This window comes from Drosophila albomicans, chromosome 2L (assembly GCF_009650485.2).
Source record: "Drosophila albomicans strain 15112-1751.03 chromosome 2L, ASM965048v2, whole genome shotgun sequence".
In the NCBI taxonomy this organism is placed as follows: Eukaryota; Metazoa; Arthropoda; class Insecta; order Diptera; family Drosophilidae; genus Drosophila; species Drosophila albomicans.
In genome coordinates this window covers 20,166,423-20,180,128 of record NC_047628.2, presented here as the reverse complement: position 1 = coordinate 20,180,128, position 13,706 = coordinate 20,166,423, and the positions used below count along the sequence as shown (strand labels likewise).

General features: G+C 41.0%; 5 protein-coding genes across 6 annotated transcripts; 2 read left to right on the top strand and 3 right to left on the bottom strand.

Annotated features, from left to right (window-relative positions):
- Nucleotides 1-299: 299 nt before the first annotated feature.
- LOC117565171 (uncharacterized) lies at nucleotides 300-2,355 on the bottom strand. The gene has a single exon (XM_052002824.1). It carries the CDS (start codon nucleotides 1,362-1,364, stop codon nucleotides 813-815), a length of 552 nt encoding a protein of 183 aa, XP_051858784.1. The 5' UTR covers nucleotides 1,365-2,355; the 3' UTR covers nucleotides 300-812.
- On the top strand, nucleotides 2,042-2,956 carry LOC117564947 (uncharacterized). Its single transcript, XM_034243902.2, has one exon. The coding sequence runs from the start codon at nucleotides 2,072-2,074 to the stop codon at nucleotides 2,954-2,956; it is 885 nt and encodes a 294-aa protein (XP_034099793.1). The 5' UTR covers nucleotides 2,042-2,071.
- Nucleotides 2,957-2,965: 9 nt separating this feature from the next.
- Nucleotides 2,966-5,561, bottom strand: LOC117565170 (glucosamine-6-phosphate isomerase). Of its 2 annotated transcripts, XM_034244159.2 has the most exons (6): nucleotides 5,382-5,561; nucleotides 4,835-4,964; nucleotides 4,639-4,766; nucleotides 4,036-4,577; nucleotides 3,776-3,833; nucleotides 3,039-3,135 (listed from the first exon to the last, which is right to left on the bottom strand). In XM_034244159.2, coding segments are annotated over exons 2-6 (828 nt in total). In that variant the 5' UTR covers nucleotides 4,933-4,964; nucleotides 5,382-5,561; the 3' UTR covers nucleotides 3,039-3,133. The 2 variants fall into 2 exon arrangements, with proteins under 2 accessions (XP_034100051.1, XP_034100050.1); XM_034244160.2 differs by lacking the exon at nucleotides 3,776-3,833 and having other exon boundaries at nucleotides 2,966-3,135; nucleotides 5,382-5,558.
- A 585-nt stretch (nucleotides 5,562-6,146) lies between these two features.
- LOC117563738 (lamin Dm0) lies at nucleotides 6,147-10,172 on the bottom strand. The gene is made up of 4 exons (XM_034242217.2): nucleotides 10,025-10,172; nucleotides 9,386-9,452; nucleotides 8,826-9,308; nucleotides 6,147-8,758 (listed from the first exon to the last, which is right to left on the bottom strand). Exons 3-4 carry the CDS (start codon nucleotides 9,286-9,288, stop codon nucleotides 7,359-7,361), a joined length of 1,863 nt encoding a protein of 620 aa, XP_034098108.1. The 5' UTR covers nucleotides 9,289-9,308; nucleotides 9,386-9,452; nucleotides 10,025-10,172; the 3' UTR covers nucleotides 6,147-7,358.
- Nucleotides 10,173-10,644: 472 nt separating this feature from the next.
- LOC117563739 (ATP-dependent RNA helicase WM6) lies at nucleotides 10,645-13,581 on the top strand. The gene is made up of 8 exons (XM_034242218.2): nucleotides 10,645-10,764; nucleotides 10,985-11,230; nucleotides 11,294-11,517; nucleotides 11,579-11,762; nucleotides 11,828-11,946; nucleotides 12,813-12,944; nucleotides 13,012-13,414; nucleotides 13,475-13,581. Exons 2-8 carry the CDS (start codon nucleotides 11,032-11,034, stop codon nucleotides 13,486-13,488), a joined length of 1,275 nt encoding a protein of 424 aa, XP_034098109.1. The 5' UTR covers nucleotides 10,645-10,764; nucleotides 10,985-11,031; the 3' UTR covers nucleotides 13,489-13,581.
- Nucleotides 13,582-13,706: the final 125 nt, after the last annotated feature.

Sequence of the window (13,706 nt, the reverse complement as noted above, 5' to 3'; positions counted from 1 at the left end):
TTCACTTCAATATACAAAAAAAATACAAATTTATTAAAATTAAAATAAAAAGTTAAGTGTGTGTTATAAAACTTTAAATAGAAATAAATTAAGCAGTGGCCTGTTTTATTTTCAAAAGAAAATATGGGCTTGCCAATTATTTTTTAAGACTTTAAAAATTTATTTAATAATGCTGTGTGTGTCGTTTGATGCAATAAAAAGTACAAGTGAAATTTTTGTGAATTTGGAAGTGGAACATTATAAAACACAAAAATAAACTTTCAAAAGTTGGACTAATTTTCTATAATGAGAACAGTATTTATAATAAGGGAAAGTATTTAGAACTTTTAGCAAGGAACACATTTTACTCAGCAAAATTCAAAACTTTATGTGCCAAGCACCTTCACCCAATTCACAGTCCCAAGCATTTCGAGTAGTATTTTTAACCCTCAAAGAAATAAAAAACATCACCAGCAAGCGGAGCCAGAAATGTCAGTCAATCGGTATGTGTGTGTGTGAGTGTGCAAAGGACATTGGTCCTTGACGGCTCGCAACACCAAACGAAGTCGGGATGCAGTGGAAATCCGCAATTACATTTACCAATTGGGGACATTAATTATGCAATAGGGGTTAAGCGGTTGCCCAGGGACAACGACACGGGGCGCATTGAACTTTGTATGTTTGGAAGTTGGTCAAATGACAAATGCGATGGCAATATATTTTTTGTTGTAATCAGTGTCAAGAGGACAGTTTAATTGCGTTGAGAAACAAAAACAAATACATAGACTAATATTAAAACTAAAACTATATCTTAACTACATTATACATTATAACTAATCCCGATACTTGTCCTTGTTACTGGGCTTCTTGGAGGAGATGAGCGTACGGCGTTTCAAACGCTTAACCTTTGTCTTTTCACGTTTCCGCAGCTTCTCTTGGGCCAAATGCAATATGGTATTGCGTAGCTTGACCCGATAGTTCATCAGATTATTCAGTTCACTATTCAATGGTGCAGCCAACGGAGCTCGATTCTCGGTATTATCATCATCATCGTCATCTGTTAGCAGGGCCAATTGTTGCTCAGCCCATTCGGTATCCGAATCAAAGTCATCCAACGATAGTGTCACATTCTGTTGCGGTTGCTTTTGCTGCTTGAGCAGCTCCTCGGTGAGCAGCAATTTGGATGAGGCCCATTTGATCGCCGACTGCTGCTTAAGTCCCATTTGCTGGCGATAGTGAAAGAGTTGCAGCGATACATTTGACTTGGGTTCATCCTGATTCTGCGTCTCGTTGGCATCGTCGCCATCTGTTAGATCAATTACTGGCATTGGATTGACAACAGCCAAAGGCTTTTCAGGCGACATTTTACTTTCAGAGACTCCCATAATGCTCGATTCTATGTTTACTCTCGTAGTATGCGTGTGTATGCTTTAATAGTTCAGTGAGATCTGACAGCTGCAACTCATTTGCACTCCATCTTATATGTCAACAGGTATAAATCAGGCATCGACTCTAACATCTGCTGTCCGCGGATTAACGTCACGATCCTTGGAAGGCATTCGCGAAAATGCGTTGTCAAATTTTTGGTGTAAAGTTTTGCCATAAAATAAGTTCCCTCGATTTACCTGCCTGCTACTTATGTAGTCCAGGGAAAAGGCCTACTTGGAAAACCGAGCGACCGACCGAACGAACGCACATCCGAACACTGATTTCTAGCGACCCTTTTATTGACCTGCTTGTAACTAGAAGTGAGCATGTCCTTACCTATCCTTGCAGGTTACGACAGGCTCAAGAGCGCTCGGATTGTTTGATGCAAATTATCAGGTAATGATTGTAGGCTAATCCACGTACCGCAAACTGTATTTAAACTCACTGCGATGTCCTTCGAATTATCAGTCGCTTCTGAATCTTCAGAGTTACAACATCGTTACAACTGTGTCATCTTGACTTCGTCAGCAACACTAATTTGTTCAAATTATCAGTTACATCTGAATCTTGAGCGTTACAACTGTGCCATCTTGACTTTGTCAGCAACACTTTGTTATAATACATCACCAACACTTTCAACACAATCAAATCCATTAAAATCATCATGGACAACTCAATGGAGCAAGTTTCAGTGGTGAAGTCTCCCATCGATGCTCAGAATCAGATCTTCATCTTCAACTCGCCAGTACATTACACGGACCAGCAGCTGCAGGAGCAGCAATTGATGACATTTCCCCCATTCCCGGGTCACATCGACGGCATCCATGGTTACTATGTGGTCTACAAACACGATCACTACATCGTCAGCAATCCACCAGACTACAAGAGTCCGACAAAGCGCAGCTTCCTCAACGAGTGCATTCGCCAACTGTATGTGATCAACGGCATGGCACATCATCTCAATTGGCTGCCCACATTCCCGATGACCGATCGCCAAAGACTGTGGCAACAAGTGGACTATTGCCTGCGTCCCGAGCGTCTCACTGTCGAGGGCAGAGCAATGAAGCATGTGAAGCGCCAATTGTTCAGAGAATCGCAGCGTGAACGCAAAGTACTGCGCAGCAAAGTCAATCGCAGCGTCTACTGGGGCACCACCACAGTCTCCAACTTTAGGAATCTGCGCCATCACATTGGACGTCACCGTGTGAAGCGCAGCTACCTCACCGGAGTGCGACGCAATGTGCTGCAGCAGCTGGTGCGTGAGAACGTCACACAAGAGATGATCAACACACCTTCAGTCTGCGAGGGCATCATCGTGGCCGCCGAGCGCATTTTCAATGTGAATCCTACCGTGATGCAAACACTAACGGAGCGTGCCAAGGAAATATTTGCCAAGGAGAAGGCGCGTCTGGCAGCGGAGAAAACAGCTTACATTCTGGAGGAGTCAGTGCGCTCGGTAATCTATGCCAAGCAATTGTTCCATCTCATTCAGAATCCCGAGGAGCTTGCCTATGCGGAGAAACAAATACTCGAGAATGGCTGTTATTAAGAAGGAGGAAGTTCTTTATACACACACATTAACAAAACATATACAATGCACAGTGTTTCCTAAAGTAAGATAAGTATATCATCATCCAGCCATCATCCGTCCTGCTTGAGAGCACACATCACATCCTTGCGCTACGTCTTCTGCTGTTCAATTAGCTTGGCATGAACATCCATAAGGCTCTGCAAACGATACAAAATTATTAACATCGAAAAAACAGTCTACAAAATGTGGTTAACATTACATAGTATAAGAATCACTTGACGTATGAGTAAACTAACTCTGATACAAATCATTTCACTTAATATAAGCTACGAGTGCTCTCAATATTTGCTTCCTGCTGTTAATCAACTTAACAGTCTGATAAGCAGATAATAGCATGATTTTCATAACAATCTAGTTTTAAGCATATTTTAGTATTTAGTCACAATTTTCATTTTTTATACACTACAAGTAATAACAAATAAAAATAATAACAAAAAAAATATACTTAAATGCTCTTTTTGATTTAACAAAAACAGTTCTTTTACTTTTAGGATGGTCAAATCGATAAGTGATACAATTAGTCTTGATTGCAGTTCTTGAATTTTCTTGAATTTCTTAAGTTTCATTTGCTTTAACCATCTGAAAATGAGCTCAAAAAGATTAAAGTTGCATTACAGTTTTATATGCTTGTATATAATTCTATAACTCTGTCAGACCATAAACATTATATCATCATTGAAATATTGATTTCTGACTATGAATACAATTAAGCTATAACTCTCTTAAACATTAAATTATATAGAATAGGGGACACAACCATCTTTGGTTATACATTACATTTGAAGTTCGTGTAACCTTCCTGAGAGTCGCCTTCGTGTGTATCTCTTAGAATGCCCTGCGAAATTATTATCCAATAATTAGCCAGATGGTCTGCAATCCTTAAAACCAAACCATATAAACCATGTTGTAAGTGTACCGCGCTACCATCTAACAGGTTAGTAATACAGCCAACTAATCCAGCACCTCTACAAGCTAAATCTTAACCCTAAACCGTAGGTCTCATAAGCCTGAACAATCAACTAAGCCCGCGTAGCTACCTTGAAGTATTTAACCGTCTTGACACGCAGCTCCAGCGTGGCATCCTCATCACAGATCATCAGTGTATTCGCATGCTGTTGGAATGCACTAACTGTCCACATATGATTGACGCCCTCCTCGATGGCTTTGTACAGAGCGAAGGCTTTGTGGGCGCCAGTGATCAGAATCATCACCTCATTCGAGTCCATCACAGTGCCAACACCCACAGTAAGCGCCTGCTTGGGCACTTTGCTCATATCGTTGTCAAAGAACCGCGCATTCGCCTCGAGTGTATCCTGGGCCAGAGTTTTGACACGTGTGCGAGAGACCAGCGATGAACCAGGCTCATTGAATGCTATGTGACCATCGGGTCCAATGCCACCAATGAACAACTCGACGCCGCCGGCTTCCTTGATCTGTTCCTCGAATTTATTGCACTCGGCGACTAAATCGGGTGCATTGCCATCCAAGATATGAACATTTGCGGGCTCAATGTCGATGTGCTTGAAGAAGTTGTGCCACATGAAGTAGTGATAGCTCTCGTGATGATCGCGCGGAAGTCCTGCAAATAAACTTGATGATTAGTTTCAAATTTAAATGGGTGAAAAGCTTAAACTACTCACCCACATATTCGTCCATGTTGAAGGTTTTGACATATTGGAAGGATACCTTTCCCTGCTTGTGGAACTCAATCAGTTCCCTATACATGCCCAATGGTGTGCTGCCCGTGGGCAAGCCCAGCACAAAGTATCTGCCAAACGAAAGTAATTACAATTATTGTAGATAAGCCATATCTGAAGTGGAATGATATGATCTCACTTATTCGGTCCCGGATTGAAGTCATTAATGCGTTTGGCCACATACTTGGCAGCCCACTTGCCAACCGAATCGCTCGTCTCCAAAATGATTAAACGCATATTGAAATTTGGAATTTAAATGTATTACAGTACTGAAAAAGATTGTAGATAAGGTCTGATTAGATCAAGCAGAGTAGTGTTTATATTTCTAGCTTGCTCGTAAACACAACACAATGGGTGGCAATCCATTGATAAAAGTTCAGTACATTAACAGTGCACGCTCGATATGGTTAATCAATAAGCTAATAATTATGTACGACAAGTACTAATTCATCATTGAAATTGTGATTTAATATGTATATTGACTATTAATAATTTAAGTTTGAATTTAGTTCCAAGTTGGAATTAATAAAACATGAATTTACTTTTTCACTTTTCGTTAATTAGTTTCAATTGACCCTCATGTCGAATGTGCACTGTACATAGCTGACAGCTACATCACTTTCGCTCTCTACAGTTCGCAGCTTTGTACTTGAAGGAGGACGCTTGACGGTCGTCAAGTTACTCACCTTAGCAATGTTAACGAAGCGCTTGACAATACTTAACGAACAGACTGCAGCCGCAGCAACAACTACAACAACAAAAGGCAGTGAATATCGCGCAGCTGGAGAGCAAAAAAAAATTGCTAGCGGTCAACTTGGAGCGTTCGCGTTGAGTTCGAGACTGGCGAGACGACGAGCTGTGGATGACGCTTTAATTTGGCTGCCAATTTATATACACTATACTACATATATGTATGCACAAAACGCGATTAGCTCTTGTCGCGCTCTTTGTTGCGATAAAGAGAGTAATAATAAGCAGAGCTGCAGCCAATGCCAAGCATACTAGTTAACGCTTGTGTACAATTGTAACTTTGATATACTTTAACGTTATCGCGCGCATATTTGCCAATACAACGATTAAACCTACATTATCAGTTAAAGTGACAGTTTAGCTGCAACCACAACAGAACCACACAGATGATTAAAACACAAAAAAAAACAACACATGCAGCGCGACAACTGGTTGAATGAACTTGCCGCTATCCGTTTGAGTTTGAGTGAGTGGCCTGTTTGAGTGAATTATGCCGCTGCGGCGTTGCCAGACTGTTTATAACCGGTCAAGAGCATAATTGAGCGGAATTCAAGAGTCACAAGCACATGCACACACACGCACTCACTCACAGAATAAATAAAGTCCAAAAATAACTCAACATAGAAGAGTGAGAGAGAACAAACACGTAAGCACGTAAAGCACAATATCGGAATATTTTCAATAACTACACTGCCCAACTTTATGAAACATTTTGTTTTTATTATTTATTTAGCAATTACATTCTTAATTATAAAATTTAATTTCATATTTTGTTTGTAGTTTAGTTTAGTTCTGGACATGACCACACCCACACAATAAAACACTTTGTATCGTTGCTCTTGTTGAGTTGCTTTCTAGTTGGGTTACAGGGAAAAACCGGTTCAGCGCCCCGAAAAAAATTGTCCAAATACAAAAAAAAAAAGATTCTAACGAGCACCAGCCAACGTCGGGAAAGAGAACGGAGATTTGTCCTAAGAATATGAATCGTTTTAAAAATATATTGCAGGCTTCTCCTCTAAAAACATTTATGCGCGTGCTTTGAGGAAATCTTTTTCTTTTTTCCAAATTGTTTGCTGCTGATATACATAGTTGTTGTTATATAGAATTGTATTTTTATATTCTCTGCTTGGTACAAAATATAGACTTAATTTTATTATACATACGCGGTATGGTTAAGGAGCTTACATGTGGGTGTTTTTGTGTAGTTTAAGTTGTATTTTATTGTTTAGTTTAACATGAGCTCTCGTCGTATGTTTAATTCTGCTTACAAAACTATATTTCTATATATATAAATGTATTTTCTCTTTTGTTTTTTATTTGTTGGTTGATATAATTGGGGTCACACAAATGCATCGAAAATGCTGCGTTTCCTTTTTCAGCATTTCCAAAGCATTTTGAACGGACAAAGTAAAAAGAACGGAAAATATAGTTTTTTTTTTTTGTAAATTCTATGTGGTTGTATAATCGTAGAGTGTATGAAGGAACACATTATAATTATAAACATACCAAATAAAGTTTACAAGCTTATTATTATTAGTTTTAGCAGGTATGAATTTGGAAGTGAATAACTTTGATTTTGAATGTGAAACACGTAACGTTAATAGTTAATAAATTTTTTTGTTTTTGATATTTGTCATTTTGAAAAGAACACGAAACGGAACAAGGGAAAAAGAAATGAAACGTGAAAGAAATTTTGAAATACATGTAAATCGTTAAACTGCCTCCAATGGCAGGGTGGGTTGACAAACTATGAATAAATTAAATTAAGTCTTCTGTTTAGGGTAGCCACAAAAATTGGATTGCTTAACCTTAACGCTGGATACTTTTAACTGTCGGTTGTTGTTCTCTATGTGTTAATCTGGCTGCTGTTTGTTTTAATTATTATCGTAGAGCGCTCTTCTCTCTCCGCTCTCTTACATAAGCGAGCACTTCTCATCGGTCCGATTGGGTTCACCCTGTTGATGATACAGCTGCTCGTTGCCATCAACAGCGCTAATGCTGCGTCGACGACTGAGACGCGAGGAGGACACATGTGTGGAGACCGTACGCTTCAATCGCTCATAGTTCGCCACCGATTCGCCATCGGCATTCAATAGCACCGTCTTTGTGATGTCGCCCACCATCCATTTCTGCTGCTTCATCACAATGTTCGATGGCGGCTCGTGTGTGGCCCTCGAGTCCGAGGACCAAACGGTGACAGTGGCATTTGGTTCGATTTTCACCGAACGATGGAACTTGTAGGTGGTGGCTGGGCCACCTTCGTTGAGCGAGCGCTGCAGCTGCCAGCCACCAATGGCAACCTCCTCGTTGCCCTTGTTGTACAGCTTAACGTAGTTGCCCTCTGGATCGATCTCTTTGATCTCCACATTGCTCTTGGCACTGGAAGTGATATAGAAGTCGGAGAGACTGCGATCTTCCGACTCATCGACAACGGCGCGCTTACGCTTCAGTGCCCCAGACGGGGTGCGTCGAGAGGGTGTGGCACGTGAGCTGCGCAACGATTGGCTGAACGACTGTACAGTCGCAGTGTTGGCTGGCGTAATATTCAAACGCGCCTCCTCGCCCACCAGTAGCTTGTCGTAGGCAGCAATCTCGAGATCGAGTGAGACTTTAATGTCCATCAGATCCTGGTATTCTTGCAGCTGCAGTGCCATCTCTTCACGCAAACGATGCAGCTCCTTCTCGAGCAGTGCAATGTCATGGCCGTGACGTTCGCGATCATTGTCCAACTGCTGTTCCAGCTCGCGAATGCGCGCATTCAACACAGCATTAGTGGACTCCAAGTCGTTGATCTTGGCATTCAAGCCCTCGATGCGAATGCGTGAATTGCGCAGTTCCTCGATGGACTTGTGCGTCGAGTTGTGAGTACGCGAAGCGGCATCCTGCAGACTACGTATCTTGGCCTCATACAGCGATTCAATGTCATCGCGATTGTTGCGCATCTGCTCCTCGTATTGACTGCGCAATTCGTGCAACGATTGTTGCAGTTTAGCCTCATATTCCGAGGACAGACGTCCATCAATCTCGCTGTATTCGGTTTGGCGAATGCGACGCGATTCGTTAATCTCCTGGACATGCACTTGATCCTTCAGAGAGAGCTCTTCGCGCAGACTCTGTATGTTGTTCTCGAGATCAACGCGTGCCAGTGTCTCTTGCTCGAGATTCTTGCGTGTATCATCCAGCTGCTTGCGCAAACGGTCCAGCTCCTTGAGCACCTCGTTCAACTCATCGACAGCCTTTTTGCGATCGGTGTTGGCTTGATTGAATTTATTGCTTAGCTCATTGGCGCGCGACTCATAAATGCGGGCATTAGCTGGAGGGACGGAAAAATAGGGTTGTTTATTGGGAATGCCATGATTTATGTTAGTATTAGAACTCACCCTCAGCAGCGCTGCATTCCTTGGTCTTTTTGTCCAGACGCGCAGTCAACTCTTCGTTCTCCTCCCACAAGCGTTTCGTATCGATCTCGAGTTTGGCGCGTTCCCGTGAAGTTTCGTCGAGCAGCCGACGTGCCTCGATCAGTTCCGTCTCATAAATGTTCTTAATGTTGGTCGTCTCACGGGTGACGGTGTCACGTGTTGTCTGCACCTCGATGCTGAGGCGCGAGTTCTCCGTCTCCAAGTTGCGCACACGATCGATGTAACAGGCCAGACGATCGTTTAGATTCTGCAGCTCGACCTTCTCCACGAGGCGCGAATGGCGCGTGGGGCTCAATGGGCTGTTCGCCTGTTGAGACTGCGACTGCGACGATTGATGTTGCGGCGGAGCAGTTGGTGGCAGCGGGGTTGAAGTGCTGCCGGGCTGCGGCGTCGCGGTGCCAGCGCGTCGGGATTTAGTTGACATTTTTCTTGTTTTGCAGCTTTCTGTTTATGACGACAAAAAAATATACATAAATTAATTTCAAGTCAGCTAATAAATATTTAACTCATTTTTAACTGACCTTAATACGTTTTAATATGCTCTCTCAGCTCGAGATATTTTTGCGCGCAATCGTTTTGCTTTTGGGCCTGATAAAATTCCAAACAGAACAGAAATGTTGAAATGAAATACAAAAAAAATAACAAAAACTACTCAAACTCGAAACATGCGGAAGAGAGCGAGGCAAACACAAAACGAAAGCGAAACGAGTTTACTCTGCAGCACGCTCACTCACTCATTCGCGCTCTCAGAGCACAAACACGTTACCACACAGATTTTCACTCAAGCGACTGTACTAAAGCGAACGAATGAAAAAACAATTCGAGTGACTTTTTTGTGCGGCGTTTTGTTTATGGGAGGCGTAGGGTAACAAATATAGGCGGGTGCGGCAACGAAATGTATAGAAATTATGCTGTATACCATAACACAGCTCTTTATAAGCAATGCATGGCATTAGTTGCATTGAAATTTGCCGCTTGCAATTGCACAATATGGCGATTTTAATTCACAATTTGCCATTTCATGTCGGCATTTTATTACAGGCTGCAGGGGGGAGACTTGTCACTGAGACCTTTTCTTTTTGGGAGGGAAACAGGGCCACTTGCACATTTTCAATATATTTCGCGAAAAAGCTATAGCTGTAGTTATTTAGAAAACTTACGTTTGCACTAATATTTAATCGAAAACTCCACTATATCCAAAAATTCTTTATTACCGACGAAAAACGCGGCCGACGTTAAAATTTTTCTCTTGAGTAAAACTGACGCTCCGCGTGCAGAGTGTTACCGCAAGTTTTGATACAAAATGCACTATTTTACGACAACAAAATGTAAAATGGTTACAGGTCTGGTGGTAACTTAAAATACAAAAAAAAAAAAATAATAATAATAAAATGGTTACACCTTGTTAAGTTACATGTTTCAAACTATACGCGCTTGCATAGCTGTTTGATTGATTATTTTTAAAACTAGTAGGTAATAAAAATAAATTCTTAGTCCTGTTAATACAAAAAGAAAATATAACATCTCTGTGCTCACCTTATAATTTACATATATATTTAGCTTCCAAAATGTAACTATCGGACATAAGTTATAGGTTGTAATTTTGGGTTGCAATTTTAATTTACCTCAACGCTATTTTACAATTTCGTATTCTTTTTTTTAACCTTATCGAATATTGGAGATCGAAAAGACTACTTAACGGGCCGTAGAAAATTACGATTTTAGTGTGACCATATCAAGCATAATTTAAATCAAGTCGTATAAACAGCATATTTTGTAAAGTCACTTGCGGTCACGCTGTGCAATTTCGTCGTCACATTAACGTTGTCTCGTTTTTTCTCTGATCGTTGTAAAGCGACAGTAATTTTCTTTAAACAATAATAAAGAATTCTTGCAAAAGGTAAGCAGTGTGAAAGACTACTACAATTTGTACGAAAACAAAGAAATGCAATTGCAATTTCGTGTAGTTGTGCAATTACGAAGTGTATCCAAGATTCACGGTGGTGAAAAACAAGATGGCGGAAAACATACGCCGGTTTGGCGCATAAAAACGCGGCATTTATGACACACACATACAAACGCCTGTAATTTTACAAAAAGCCATTTTTCTTTTCGCCCAGAATTGTAATTTTCATCTGCGTAGAAAACACAGACAAAAGAACAAAAAATGGCCGATAATGACGATCTTCTCGATTACGAGGATGAGGAGCAGAACGAGACCACTGCGGTTGAGACGCAAGAGGCACCAAAGAAAGACGTTAAGGGAACTTATGTCTCCATACACAGTTCGGGCTTCCGTGACTTTTTGCTGAAACCGGAAATATTGCGTGCAATTGTTGACTGCGGTTTCGAGCATCCATCCGAAGGTAAGTGAAATTGTGTACAGTTGTGTACGCACAATTATTTATGATGAAATACTTCATTTACAGTTCAGCATGAGTGCATTCCTCAAGCTGTACTTGGCATGGATATTTTATGCCAGGCCAAGTCCGGTATGGGCAAAACTGCGGTGTTTGTGCTTGCGACATTGCAGCAACTGGAACCCTCCGATAATAACACTTGTCACGTCTTGGTCATGTGCCACACTCGCGAGCTGGCATTCCAAATTAGCAAGGAGTACGAGCGCTTCTCCAAATATATGCCAACAGTCAAGGTAGGTTTGCTATAGAAACAGTTCTGTTTTTAGAATTAGTTACTAATTAAGGTTCTTTTAGGTTGCTGTGTTCTTTGGCGGTCTGGCGATTCAAAAGGACGAAGAGACGTTGAAGAACGGTACGCCGCACATTGTTGTCGGCACACCAGGACGCATTTTGGCATTGATTCGCAACAAGAAGTTGAACCTGAAGCACTTGAAGCACTTTGTTCTGGACGAATGCGACAAGATGTTGGAGCAACTGGGTACGCTTATCTATTGCAATGATTTCAAAGTCACAAATAATAATATATTATATTCTTTTTTGCAGACATGCGTCGCGATGTGCAGGAGATTTTCCGTAGCACACCACACGGCAAACAAGTTATGATGTTCTCGGCTACTTTGAGCAAAGAGATACGTCCTGTTTGCAAAAAGTTTATGCAAGATGTAAATATCTTCGTCGCACTACTACTACTACTACCACTACTCTTACGACCATTAGCTATAATAATCTGTTACCAAATCGCGTCGCACGCCGCCAATCGTAATCAATTTCAAAAGCAGCTGTCATCACACTATATTCCCTTCAAAATGGTTGAACGCGAATCAATTCAATTTAAATGTCCATTACTCATTAAACGATATCGATTTCCTGCTCGTTGAATTCCAAACCACCATATTCCAAAATGGTTAAACGCGTTAATTGTAAACGATGCTTGGGCACTTTAACGTGCATAACAAATATATGAAAATCCTCATTCTGATCACTGCCAGAACCATTTTCTAAATGGTTAAACGCGAACACTACAAACGTAAAACACGCTTTGTGCGTATAAAAAAATCAAAATCTCGTACATAACCTCTTAAAACCATTTTCTAAATGGTTAAACGTGTTAAATACATTCGCAATATATAAAACAACCTGCTATAACAAAGAAAGAAAATGCAAAAAGGAATCGCAATCAACACACAATGATAAGCAACTGAACCTCAAGTCACACACACTCAAAACGATACTCCGAAAAAACGTCTGATGTCCGCATGGAGCGATTGCTACTTGCCGCACAGCCTTTGGGGGCATATTGACGATAATGGGGCACACACAGCAGTGCAGCACGCCGCACAATGACATCCAAACAACAACATTAAATACGATACGAGAATAGTTGATGATGATGGTTAAAAAATAGCGTGGCCGTATGTAGAATTTGTAGGCGTACCTTAGCTTAAGTTGCATTTCTTTTGCAATCATGTCAATTTTAATTATGTTTCCTATAAAATATCACATAAATTTCCTAATATTTTTAAAATAGCCCATGGAAGTGTATGTGGACGATGAAGCCAAACTAACGTTGCACGGCCTGCAGCAGCATTATGTCAACCTCAAGGAGAACGAGAAGAACAAGAAGCTGTTCGAACTACTCGATGTGCTCGAATTCAATCAAGTAACACTTGCCCACGATGTGAATTAATTTGATGATTGTTATACTAAGATATTTTCTCTTTTTGTAGGTTGTCATATTTGTCAAGTCGGTGCAACGTTGTGTGGCACTTGCACAACTGCTGACTGAGCAGAATTTCCCTGCGATTGGCATTCATCGTGGCATGAATCAGGATGAGCGTTTGAATCGTTATCAGCAATTCAAGGATTTCCAGAAGCGCATTTTGGTGGCCACAAATCTTTTTGGTCGCGGCATGGATATTGAGCGTGTCAATATTGTGTTCAACTACGACATGCCCGAGGATTCGGATACCTATCTGCATCGAGTGGCACGTGCTGGACGTTTCGGTACCAAAGGCCTGGCCATTACCTTTGTCTCCGATGAGAACGATGCCAAGACACTGAATGAGGTGCAGGATCGTTTTGATGTCAACATCAGCGAACTGCCCGAAGAAATTGATCTCTCTACATACAGTAAGTTCTTACGATAAATTCAATTAACTCTAAGCTAACGAGAATGTTTTTCTTTTTTAGTCGAGGGACGCTAAGAATTGAAAATATATGCATATGACAAGAATGCATTCATACATTTTTATAAACTCTACTTTATAACTAAATAAAATACAATCCAAAAACCATAATGTTGACGTACAAAGACAAACCCACAAAATATGATGTTTTGTTATGTAAAGGAAAAAGGGGTTATTTTTTTGGAAGTCTGCACGTCCGTTTTGGGACATGCGCAAAGCATTCCGAGTTTCCGGCA